This window comes from Cavia porcellus, unplaced genomic scaffold (genome assembly GCF_034190915.1).
Source record: "Cavia porcellus strain 051 isolate PalLab524CR breed Dunkin Hartley unplaced genomic scaffold, mCavPor4.1 scaffold_8, whole genome shotgun sequence".
NCBI classification, from domain to species: domain Eukaryota; kingdom Metazoa; phylum Chordata; class Mammalia; order Rodentia; family Caviidae; genus Cavia; species Cavia porcellus.
Window position 1 is genome coordinate 2,084,049 of NW_026947491.1, and position 12,947 is coordinate 2,096,995.

The 12,947-nt window shown below is 39.6% G+C and overlaps 1 protein-coding gene across 10 annotated transcripts in view; it reads left to right on the top strand.

Annotated features, from left to right (window-relative positions):
* Tex9 (testis expressed 9) overlaps positions 1–12,947 on the top strand; it is a 30,978-nt gene that overhangs the window by 85 nt on the left and 17,946 nt on the right. For 3 of the 10 annotated variants that reach the window (XM_063254249.1, XM_063254253.1, XM_063254250.1), the window contains exons 2-4: positions 96–160; positions 9,632–9,695; positions 11,491–11,570. In XM_063254249.1, coding sequence (XP_063110319.1) covers positions 96–160; positions 9,632–9,695; positions 11,491–11,570 — 209 coding nt within the window. Of the gene's footprint in view, positions 1–95; positions 462–498; positions 721–1,179; positions 5,363–9,631; positions 9,696–11,490; positions 11,571–12,947 lie in introns of those variants that run through there. The other 7 variants (XM_063254256.1, XM_063254258.1, XM_013159840.3 and 4 more) reach the window with 5 other exon arrangements.

Consider the following 12,947-nt stretch of genomic DNA (forward strand, 5'->3'; position numbering starts at 1 on the left):
GTGAGTTCCCTCCCGACCCATGGCCGGGGAGGCGCTCGGCTGGCGGGGACACCGCGAGCTCCGCTCTGAGTCATCCAGCTGTCTCTGTCTTGCAGAGACGCTGTGTCCCGGGGACCCCGCTCCCGTCGCTGGATCTTCTCGCCCGGGAGCGAGAGTATAAGTAAGAGCTCGGTCGCCGCGCGTCTCCCCCTCTGTGGACGGAGGCTCCTGCGGGGCGTCCTCCTGGGGCCCGGCGCACACTGCGGCCCCGCCTGTCCTCTCCCGGGCCCGCCTTCCTCGGCCTTGGAAACCGGAGCGTTCTGCCGGAGGGCAGCGGGTGCGAGGGACCGCCGGCGTCAGGACGTCGCGCTCATTCGGGCTCCCGCAGGAGACCTGACGTGAACTTCTTTCAGGCTCGTTTATGAGTTGGAAGCGTGTTTCTCGGGGCAGGCAGAATCCCGCCCTCGTCTACATGTGTGGAGGTGGGGCCTCCCCGCCCCCCCGCCCCCGCGTCCCGCGTGCCGCGGTCACAGCCGCGGCCTCGTAGTTCTCCAGCGCTGCGGAGAACGGCGGCGTTTCCGTCCGACCCCTGCCTGTCCATCATCGTGCTGCTCCTTTCTCCCGCCCTCTCTGCTGTTGTTTTTGCAATTAGCATAATTCAATAAGTGCATTCTTCAGTTTACTTTTTATTTTCTGCCTCCTCCATCGTACTGTAAGTCCCAAGAGGATATTCGGCGTCATGTAAGCCCTTACGAGAAAAGTATATTCAACCAGTTTGTTTCTTTTTAATTTAAAGTAGGTAATTTAAGAATTGAAAAACAATATGGCGGTTCCTCAGGGAGTACACGTAGAATTACCGTATAATCTCTATTCCATGCTACTAAGAGTTTTTAGTAATACAAGTGCCCAGTTGTTACTTGCTCTGTTATCTGTTCTCGGAGGTGTACAAATCTGAGGCACAGGAACAGAAGAACTTCCTGGCTCTGCCTAAACCTTCTGCAGTGCCCTGTACCATGCAGAAGAGCAGATGCCATCCTTGTAGGCAAGAATGTGAGCTCACAACCACAGTTCGCCCCTTGCCTTAGTACTAAACACACTGAAATAGTGTGTCAGTTGGCAGGACACATTTCCCTGGGACCTGAGTCCAGGCTGCTGCAGTTCAGCGTCTTCACATGGCGTGGGTGGGGGTGGGTGGGGTGACCATTGTTTGAGAGGCGAGACTAAGGCAGATTCCAGGCACTCAAATTGATAGATTCTTCAAGCATCATGCTCCTATTAACACCAGAAAGCCAAACATTAAGCCATGTAATAACCAGCAGAGCAGGCTCTCCATAAATCCCAATTCCATTAGATTTACATGTTAAGTTTATATATTTAGGTTGTTAAATCTTCCTTTCAACGAATACACATCTACATTTACAAGGAAGTGTTCTGTTAAATGTTTTATCATTTTACTACAAACAGGTCTTACATACATATTGTTTCAGGGCATCTTATATCGTTGGTTGCTGCGAGGAGATTTTTTAACAGGTTATGTGTGTAGGAACATTGTTAGTTTTTTGCATCTTGTGCTACGTCTCAGGTAGATAAAGATCTTCAGCCCAATGAACTCTGTTATTCTGTAGAGTTCCTTTTGGATTTTTTAGGAGGACAGACGTGCAAATCATAATAATTCTATTCCTTTAGTATTTCTCATGCATTGTTCTTTTTTCTCTGCTTAGGACAGTGCGATATGCAATGGAAAGTGATAAGTTTTCTTATTTGATTTTTTTTTCCTGGTGAAGTGCCTTTTCACCGAGTTACATCTCCAGCACTTTAAATTTTAGGACAGGGTTTTGATAAGTCACTAAGTGTCTAGAATGGGCTTTGAATTTTAATCTGCCTGCCTCGGCTTCTCAGAGTGCTAGGATTACAGGCGTGCTCCAACAGACCTAGTGTAATTTTGAGGAGTCCATGTTTAATAATTTATCAGTATATTTGAGATTTGATGTCAGATTTTTTCTTTTTTCTTTTTTTTTTTTTTTCTTGCCTTTTTGAGACAGGATCTCACTATGCAGCTCGGGCTGGCCTTGGGCTCACTTTGTAGCTCAGGATGGTCTCGAATTTACAGTGATCCTTCTGCCTCAGCCTCCCGAGTGCTGCTGGGATTACAGGTGTGCACCACCACACCTGGTTTTGATCTTGGATTTTCATAGATTCCTTTTAATTGGGTTTAAAGAAGTTCTTCCCCCCTCAGTTCCTAATTTGAATGAGACGTAAATCTGTCAGAACATTTTTCTCCCAAATTAATTTTTTCCAAATTAATTTTTAAAAGAACTAGTATTTTCCCCTTTTAACATTTAAACGTTTCATCCTACAAAGGCAGATTCTTAATTCCTTTATAGACTGCTGGTTTTGATCGCTATAATGGTATGTTTTGCAGTAGTTAACAAAAATAAGGTTGGTGTTATGCTTTTTTCTAGCTCTTTTCTAATTTTGAGATCCACATTATCTACGTTATCCAATCCATATGAATTATGCGAAGTAGTTTTCTTTTGCTGTTTTTGAAAGATTTTTATAACGAGGGATTATCTTTATTATTTTTGTCAAGTGGGTATGGAAAATATTGTAGAAAGTGTTCATTTCATGTATCTGTCACACCTGTACCAGCATAAATTTGCTATATTCTCTTGAGTTAAATCTTAATTTTGTTTGTATGCACCCCTACTTTTGGAGCCTTTCCATATTGTTTATTTTTATGTTTGCTTTTTCTATCAATCTTGTCAGGAGATTTATCTTTTCAGAGGACTAACCACGATTACCTAACTTATTGTTTTTAAAATTCATTTTTCTTCATTTTGATAGAAATTGAAATTTTCTTTTATGTGGTGGATAAATTTATTAGTTTGTCAAGCTCATTATTTCTTATTTTTAGTACATGTAAGTCTGTAATTTTCTTTCCAAGTTTAGTTTAAGTATTCCAGGACCTGTTTTGAAGTGTACTTATTTTATGGATTCGTGAACATTTTATGATTTTCATTGTGATTATTTAGGAGTGTGCTTTTTTAGTTTCTAAGGCACAGGGTTGTTTGCTGCTTTGTTTTTATTTAAATTTAGTAATACAAGCTGGTTTTGAACTTGTTTGTGTAACTCAGGCTGGCCTCCAACTCAGGGATCCTCCTGCCTCAGCCTCTCAAGTGCTGGGGTTATAGACACGTACCACCACGTCTTACTAAACACTGATATTTTAAAAGATATTTTGAGATTTATTTGTGGCCAAGTACCTGTTCAATGTTTGTGGGTTTTTTTTGTGTGTGTGTGTTCATGGACAATGCATACATTTATTATATGTTGGCTAATCTGTTAGATTAGCCTAATTTTATTTCTAAAAATCCATCAGTCTGTCAATATCCTTACCACTTTTTGTAGTAGCTTTCTATTAGAGTGTAATAAAATCATCATACCTATACTTTAAAATTATTCCATATAACGGTGGCCATTCTGTTTGAAGGCTGTATTATTTAAGTCTTTTTATTTCCATTATTGTGTGGTGTCTGTGACATGTTTTTAAAGTTCAAGCCTGATGATTTCTGCCTTCTGATAAGTGAGTTTAGTTTATTTACATTGTTTATTGAAGTTGTTTTAATCATTTTGTTTTTCATTTTGTTGTTGCTGCTGTTATTTGCCATGTCTTCCTCTTTTTGGTGTTGTCTGTCTTCTGTTGCTTTAACTTGGTTTATCTCTGTCTTTCAAGTTGCTGGCAGTGTTCCTTTTGAGTCATCACTGGTATTGTTCTGTAGTTTGTAGTAATTTAGCTTTATCATGTTTTCTAGCCACTGGTTCATGATTCATTTTATCCAAGTTTCCCCGTTTCTCCTTCATGAAATATAAGACCCCCTTTTTTGTGGAAATCTGAGTCTTAAACTCTTTGTCTTCTCTGGGAATGTTTTTTTGCCCTTATTCTTCAGTGACAGTTTATGTGTACATAGACTCCTGGGTGGCAGTTCCCCCCTTTGGCCTATTGAAGATATCCTTTGATTTTTTTATTGGCATCCAGAGATGTCAGCAGCCATCTGCAGTTGATTTTTTGATACGCAGGCAGGCTAACTTTTTCTGTTCTTCTAGAATAATTATTGGGTAGTTTAATTATAGAGGCAATTTTAAATGTAAAGGAAATTTTTAAAACATATTTTTAATATTAGTATATTTTTAACAGTAGTCAAGAATGAGACTGAAAAATACAGCCTGTTTTAATAATTAGCAAGCTACAAAATTTAATAAGCCTTGACATTCCAAATGGCGGCTACAAGATTAGTGTAACTCAGCAGTTACTATGTTTTGCTGCTTTCAAGTTTCCAGAGACTTACCACCTGGAGAACAACTGTGCCCAGTCTCAGTGATTGATTCTTTTTGCTTGTTATACAGTAGTAACCCCAGTCAGCTTACGTAGAGTAAATTTTGTCTAGCAGTATATGACAAGACTGTAACCAGCTGTAAACACCACATTATCTGCCTTTTGTACTTCCTTTTGGAACCTGTGTAAGTAACTGCCTTACCCCAAATGGGCTGGTGATTTGGAATTGAGATTCCCACCATTCTGTTAGCACAGTAAACCTGCCTGCCTTCCAGAGTTCCTCTGGGCCCTGTCATCACCTGATCTGTTCCTGAATTCCACATCACAATGAATAAAGTTCTGTAGGTTCACTGTGCTGAGTGGGCTGTGGTTTTGTTTTCTTCTGTTTTAGAGTGATGTCTTTCTTCAATTTGGAAAATTCTCAGCATTATTTCTTTAGATGCTGATAGTCTCACCTCCTGTGTGGGGTTTCTTCCTCTAGCTTCCATCAGAGAGCAGCTGATAGCAACGGTCTGTGTTACCTGTGTCATCAGTGAATGGAAACCTTTTTCTTGTGTTATTAACCCTTTTTGTAGAGGATTCCTCATATTTGTCTTGTAATTTATCCCTCTTCCTTACTTTTGATCAACATATCTGTTGACCACTTTGACGATAACAATAAAGGATATATTAACCACTGTCAGTCTCCTATTACCTGGTTTTGAAATTCTGTATTTTCATTGTTTTTTCTCTTTAAAATAAGACGCATTGACCCTTTTTTCTTTTGCATTTGTTGACTGTCTCTTTTTGGTGGCTTCTCTGTGTGATTTGTTATCTTACTGAAGTCATCTCTTGCAGGCTTTTGTTTCTAAAAGAGTCCCATGTACTCTGCATGAGAAGTATCCCTGTAAAGTTTTGAGTTTATCTTTTCTAGGTTAGACGTCCATTGTTTTCCAGGCCAGCTTTCTTCTGTACAGCGCTGGCATAGTGTCTCCGAACCTTGTGGATTAGGTAGACTGGGCTCCACTCCTCTGTGTTGTAATTACTGACTGACAGGATTATTTCCAAAAGGTGAGAAGTATAAAACAAAAGAGACCTTTATTCTGAGAACACAGAGAGAGAGAGAACCAGCACTCCCGACCGCTGGAGTCCGGCTCTCTCTCTGGCAGACACGTGGTGTGGGGGGTATGTAAGCAGCCTCGGTTTGGGGTAGAACCTAAGGGGGCATCAGGGATGCACGGGTAGCCCATTGGTGCTAGGTTTGGCGCCATAGGTAAGTTCCCAGGGGCGTGGAAGATGACATCACAGGTAAATTCCTAGAGGCGGGGGAGATAGGAGCTTCCTGGTTCCCGTTGAGGCTTTTCTGGCTACCGAGTCCTGTCTGGGCCAAAACCCTTTCACTGACAAGGTATTCTCTCCTGCCATGCCTCTAGCTTTGTTTCTGCTTGCTAAGGTTATGGACAGAGTTTCTGTAGTGTGATAACTGTATTTCACAAGTGTAGCCTTTCACCACTTACATGTGTGTCAACTTCTAGCTAGCCAATAAGCTGTTTTCACTTCTGCTCTCCTTGGTGCGCTCACTTTGAATGCTATTAGTACCAAGGCATTTCCCCTTCCTGCATCTGAGTTAAGCAGTATTTCCTTTATTGCACTTTATAGACGTTTTCATGGATTTGGAGTAAAAGAGTAGTCATCTCCATCAATTATGTAGATGTAAAGCTTCACGTTCTCTTGATCTGTGTTAGGAAAATTTAAATGCAACTTTAAGTTTCGTATTTTGACCAAGAAACCATAAGGTAGTACAAGTATTTCTTAAAACATTAGATGCTCTTAGGAAAGATGGTTTTGCTGCCTTCTTTTTCCTGAGGACATTGTGTTACTTTTGAATTACATACCTAAGAAAAATAAATTCCTGAATACCTCTCTTTCATATAACTTTAATACAGCCCGTATAATCCATAAATGTGACCTCTCAGTAAGAGAAAGAAGTTAAATGGTTTTGAAGATGTTTGTTATAGTACTGATCTTTAAAAAGTGAAAAGAGTTGAACCAAAAATAAGAACAGAGTGTTGTACATTATGCTCATGTTACTTCTTTGGGATATTGTGGAAACACATAAGATGCTTATTACAAAGATTATATAGAGATAAATGTGTTCCCTGCTGTTCTGCTGTGGAAATAATACAAAACTGTGTGTGTACTGTAGATGAAAATTGAAAAGGAATATCAAAAATAAAAACGGTTAGATGATGGTGACTAGGGTTATTGTCTTAGTTACTTTTTTACTTATTGCTGAGATAAAATACCTGAGGCCTAAAGTTGGGAAAAGAAAGGTTTATTTCTTATACTTTTTGGAGGTTTCAATCCATACTCAGTTGGTTGCAAGGCAGGGTGGCATGGCAGGGCCGCAGTTCATGGCTCCTGCAAACAGCAAGCCGAAACCACCAGGAGAGCAAGACACACCTTCTTCCTGCCATTACATCACACCCTGGCTCCACCCTTAGGCCAGTGTAGCACTAATACCCCCAATCCAAGCACTAGACAATGAACTAATCACAAATGCATAATGCAAATGCATGATGCCTGGGGGCCACCAACATAAACGATAACATTAAACCCATTTAGTTAAGCTTTTAAATGTCTCAAGTTGACACAATCAATCAACCACTACAATCTACCCCTTGTCAACTTGGCAACCAGACACATTTTTTAAAACTAGTTTTAGATACACAGACATGCATATAATTGTGCCTAACATGTTATACTGTCTTTTGTACAAACGGAAATGCTATAATTTTTCTACCAGAATACACAGTGTAACTTTTTTTGGTTGATGTTTACTCTTATCAGTTTATAACCTTAACATTATAACACAAGTTTAACAATTTTTAAAAAACAGCACTAAGTCTAACATTGTGTTACATTAAAACCATATTTGGGGAGACATTATAATCATAATCCTCTTTTCTGTAACTGGTCACGGGGTTGTATCTGGTATTTAGAACTTTTTTTTTACTACCCATTTTGTATTTTCTTGGCCTTTAGCAAGCACCTTAGCAGGTCTTGGTTTCTTCCTGGTGTAGTGACCTATACCTTTATTTTTGAAGGTTTTGGACCACTTGTCACTTTGTCTGGATTAGGTTGCTGTAATTTTTTATTAACCTTAATAACAGAGCATGGTAGTAATAAAAGGCGCCCTAAGGAATCTCCTGCACTCCACATATATTTTTTTTCCTCCATTGTGGAGTAGTAGCCCAATTTCCCTTTGGTAATCTGGGTCAATCACCCCTGACAACACTTTGACTCCCTTTTTAGTTTGTTTCCTCAGAGGCATGAGGAGACCGAAATGACCCAGGGGGAAGTCTTAGGTTTTAGTTTAATGGTACCATTGTCATGCTTCCTGTTATAAGCCTTCCCTGCTCTGGAACCAAAACTTCTAGGCCAGCAGAACATGAAGTCATTGGGAACAGGAAGCAAAAATTTTGCTAGTGGATCACTAGGGGCAATGATGAGTGGCACCATCAGCACCATGTGGATGCCACCATGGTTTGCTGCCAGCTGCAGCAGTAGCCAGGCCTTTTTTTTTTTTTTTTTTTTTTTGCTGTAGGAGTCTAGTGTTTGGATTGCTGGGCTTTGCTTACCTGATTGTGAGGAAAAGCTTTTTTATGTTGTCGCCATTTTGGGACCTCATGTGGCCTCTATCACCATTTTGGAGCATGGTGCTCTGAGGTTTTATTTATTTTTTTTGAGCAAATTTTTTTTTCACTTTTGCAGCTTTGAGGCTGTAAAGGGTGAAGACCCACTGTTTTTTGGGTTGCCCCCTGATCATCTTTTTTATCTCTCTGGTTTTTTTCACCAAACTCTCAACTCTGTCTTTATAATCTACAGCTTTTTTGGAATTTTTTTTTTTTTTTTTTTGCCAAACTCACAGCTTTGTAAATTATTTTGTTGGGCTCTTTGTTCTTGATTTGTAACATAAAGCTGGCTAAAAGCCCACAACAATAGCCATGCCATAGCCTCAACATTTTACTGCCTTGAAGGTTTTTTTTCTTCCCAGATTAATCAATCTATTGCCCTTAGTCTCAGTCCCAGGCAAAGTCTGTGGGCAAGAGCAAAATGCAGACAAACTTTTTGCTGAGCTGTAACACTCATCATGGGGAGTCCAACAACCAATGCAGTCCTTCTTCGCAGCAGAAACCTCCCAAGCCTGGTTTTTACCATGAAGCTTTTTATCAGCCTTTTGGTCTCCTGAGCTCTGACCAGAATCTCCCCTGTAGAACAGCCTAAGCTGCTCTAGCTCTATGCGTCTAAGCAACATGTCTGAACCTTTCCAAGCTCTGCCCACAAGCCATTTTTAAAGCCTCTCGAAAAACATGATCAGGTATAGTCACAGCAAATGATCCCACTCTTGGTACCAAATTCTGGCTTAGTTTCTTTTTATTTATTGCTGAGACAAAATACCTGATGCCCAAAGTTGGGAAAGAAAAGGTTTACTTTTTACAGTTTTAGTCCATACTTAGTTGGCTCCAAGGCAGGGTGGCATGGTGGGCCACAGTTCATGGTGGCTGCAAACAGCAAGCCAGAAACCAGTGAGAGAGAGATACACATTTTCTTCTTGCCATTACATTGTATGCTGGCTCCACCCTAGGTGGGTGTAGCACTGACATCATCAATCTAAGCACTAGACAATGAACCAATCACAAATGCATAATGTAAATGCATGATGCCTGGGGCCACCGACATAAACCATGACAGTTATGAACAGTTTTTTCCTTTAAAAGCAATTTCCCTCAATGATTGTCATCCTTGCAGTCTTCGATGGGTCCAAGTGAGCAGTATTCTTGTTCTTTTGTACAGTCCAAGTGGACTGGCAAATGGAAGTCAAAGTTGATACTGAAAATATGGTTGAGTTGTCAGCCCCATTGCATTACAGCACCCCATATCAGCTCCCCAGTCACCCATGGTGGCTGTCCCCCAGCCTTAGGTCCAGCAAAGCCTGTTTGTAGCAAGGCTAAAATTTGTATGCTGTGCAGCCCAAGAGGATGACATGTGGAACTGTGTAGAATTCATCTAGTTTATTCTTCCTGAATGTGTTAGTGAAATAAGCTGTTTCACTTGAACAGTAGGCTACAGAGAGCCTGTTACTTACAGTGTTAGTCGTCTTACCACAAAGGAGGAAGAACCACATGGATTTGGAGATGTGTTTTAGTAGCTGTGTTTGTGTTTGAGTAAGAATGTTATGTGTATATTTCAGTGTTTGTTGGTTAGGCTACTTGTTAATATGTAACTGTTTTTAATGATATTTCATAACATACTTATTAGCTAATTTTCTGCTTTTAGGCGTTTAAATGCAGAATTGGAAGCAAAAACAGTTGATCTTGTTCGACAAGCAGAGGAAGCAATAGTAAGTAGATGAACAATTAATAATAATTCCATGTAAGTGCTGTTTTCACTTTTTATTTTGATGTATAGCACAGACATCAAAAAGTACCCAAAGCATTAGGTTCAGCTCAATGAATCATCATACACTTAGCCTGAACATATATGCAGAGATACAGCTATGTGTACGTTCAAGTATCCAGTTTGGTAAGCATACTTTTCCTAAATGCCACTGAAAGAATGTTTTTGCATTTAGGTGTTGCAATAATATAACAAAATTGATATGTAACACTCTTTTCTAGTACCAAAAGATTAATATTTCGGAGTAGCTGTGTAGAATTAACATGGGTAATTCAACAGGGATAGAAATCAAATTGCCTGTAGATGAAATTTGAATAAATGATAACAATCATCACTGATATTTAAATGATAAATTGTTGCTTAAACTGCACAGTTGAATCTAATTCATATTCTTAGGGCTAGACTACAACCACAGTTTTAGTCAGGAACAGTGTTGTGAGGTTTTATGTAAGAATTTTGTTCTCCATCCTGATACCAATTTGGATGTTCCTGCTTACATAGCTCTCCTTACCCATCAGCATTCGCAATTTTAATTGTATATAGGGTGGAGAACCTTCTTTGGAGGAATAAAGTAGGTGCATTCAAACTTACCAGTTCTTACCCTACTATAATTACATCTTCCTTTAATCTCCCAGAAGTGGAATTGATAGAGGCAAGAAAGGAAATTTAGCAATATTGTAAATGCCTTTTACCACTACGTATTTGTTAATTTAAGAATAAGAAATGTGTCACGTATAACACTTGAATTAATACATTTAGATAATATTTACAGATGTGCTAGCTGTATTTTTAATTAAATATTTTAGTTGCCAAGCGTGGTGGCATACACCTATAATCCCAGCACTCAGGAGGCTGAGGCAGGAGGATCACTGCTGGCTCAAGGCCAGTCTGGGCTACATGGCGAGACCCTGTCTACAGAATAATTTTTTGTCTTACTAGCAACAAATATTTTTAGTTCACTTTTAGTCTTGCCAGTGTTAGAACAGGAAAGACCTGGGACAGAAAGCCCCCACATTGTAATAGAATGAGAGACTCAGATGTAGAGTCACCAAAAGACAATTTCCTTTCTTCCAAAACACAAAGAAGGAAACTGAGGAGGACTGGACAGGAGAAGGCCTTGCACCCCACCCTCCAGCCCACGGAAACTGCTACCGAGTGTAACTTTGGCTCCACAGCATGTGTTTATTTGCTTTCCTTTATTGATATGTCTTTGCCAAAGCTTTTACTCCTGAAAATTGATTTTTAGTGTCTTTATGGTATTTACAACACAGATTTTACCCGATTTGAGACATTTTCTTGCATACTAATAGGATTTTTTTTTTAATGGTACCAGGGATCAGCTCACGACCACGTGCTTGCAAGGCAGGCGCTTATGCCGCTGAGCTAAATCCTCAGCCCCTTACTAATAGGATTTTTAAAAAGTTTTTGTCTAATTTTTATTGCATACTGTATAACAATAAAAGATTCTAGCAGGGAAACAGAAATTGAAAATATCTTAAAGGAGCCTCTGCATTCTTTTATTTCCCCTTTGGATTGACTTTGTGAACCCAGAGCAAATGAAAAGGGGAGCTGTAATACATCAGGCCTCATTTTCATACTAATCATCTTTCAAATTCTGTGTTTTCATGTTATAAAAACCATGGAAAACTCTGAAATGATCGGTGTTCTGAAAGGTACCAGAATATATCTTCCTTTTCCTTTCTGTTCTATGTTACATATGTCTTTACTCACTGAACTAGAGAGAGCAGCAAGAGGTACAGTCTAGGCCTTTTTCAACACCAAAGAAATCCTATGAAGTGGAAGATGGTTATAGCATAAGGTAAGTGATTTAAATTCTCAAAACACTAGTTTTTTTAAAAAGCTCAATTACATATACAAGTCTTTTACTATATCATTTTTTGACATGCAAATGTTGAAGGCTCATAACTGGAAGAGGAATCATATGTAGAATAATAACTAGAGGCGTATGCTAGTTAGATATTAAAAGGCAAGCCATTTACTGTGTCCTGTAACTCTGGAATGTATTGTTTGAAAATAAATACTATTATTCTCCTTTTAAAAAGTGCATTTCTCAGAAATAAGAGGTTCATTAGTTTGCCAAAAGAACATACAGAAAGGTATATCCTTTGTCTGAGATTCAAATCATAAGTGATACAATCTTTAAACTTGTTCTATGTGTCTGGACATTAAGTACAGACAATCAAAGTAGAAAAGATAATATGTATTCCTTTTTTCTCTTGAATTTCCCATACATATCTGAAAGGTCGTTAACCTTTTGTTGCTGGGATAAAATACCCGACATAGACAACTTAAAGGAACAAAAGTTTATTTTAGTTCACGGTTTCAGAGATGTCAGTCTGTGGTAGGCTGTTTCCAAGGCAGAGACATCATGACAAAGCATCATTTTTTAAAATTTATGTTTATTTTTTCTAGTATCAGGGATTGAACTCATAACCTTGCACTTGCCAGGCAAGCACTTGAACCACTGAGCAAATCCCAGGCATGACCAAAAGTTATTACAGAGGGAAGCTGCTTACCTCATAGCAGCCAGGAAGTAGTGAGCAGGGAGAGAGCCCCAGGAGAGACGAGCACTTGGAAAGGATGTCCCGGGGACCGGCTTCTTCCAGCCAGGCCCACCTGTAACCAGCCCATCCACTCATGAACTCATTACTAGGGTAATCTATGCATAAGGTTAGTGTTGTACCCCAAAATGAGGCCCCAAGATGTTGTTAAAAAGATGGGGCAAGACATCTTTAAAAAGAAGTGCTGTATTTTAGCTGGTTCCCAGTGACACAACCTGCTTTGGAATCTGCAGAGCTGTGTAACCAGGTTAGGTTACTGAGGTTTTTTAAAGGTAAAGACAGTAAAGCAGAGGAAAAGGGGAGGGAGCTTATACAAAAAGGGAGTTAATTTCTGCAAAAATGTTTCACAACCAGGGTTGTCCTGGGACCGAGTGTTTTACAATCAGTGGTCAGCAAATGTTTTACAGTTAAGGGTCAGTTGGTTCAGGAACCAAATTGCTGTTCTAGAAGAGCGTAATTGACAAGAAACGAGAGTTGAAACGCAGGTCAGGGTAACGATGCTTACAGAACAGGATAGCAGCGCCTTAGCCAGGTTACAACAGTTAGCACCTCTGTGATCTAACCACTTTTCAAAAGCTCTGCCTCTGAACACATGAGAATTTGGGGGAACATTT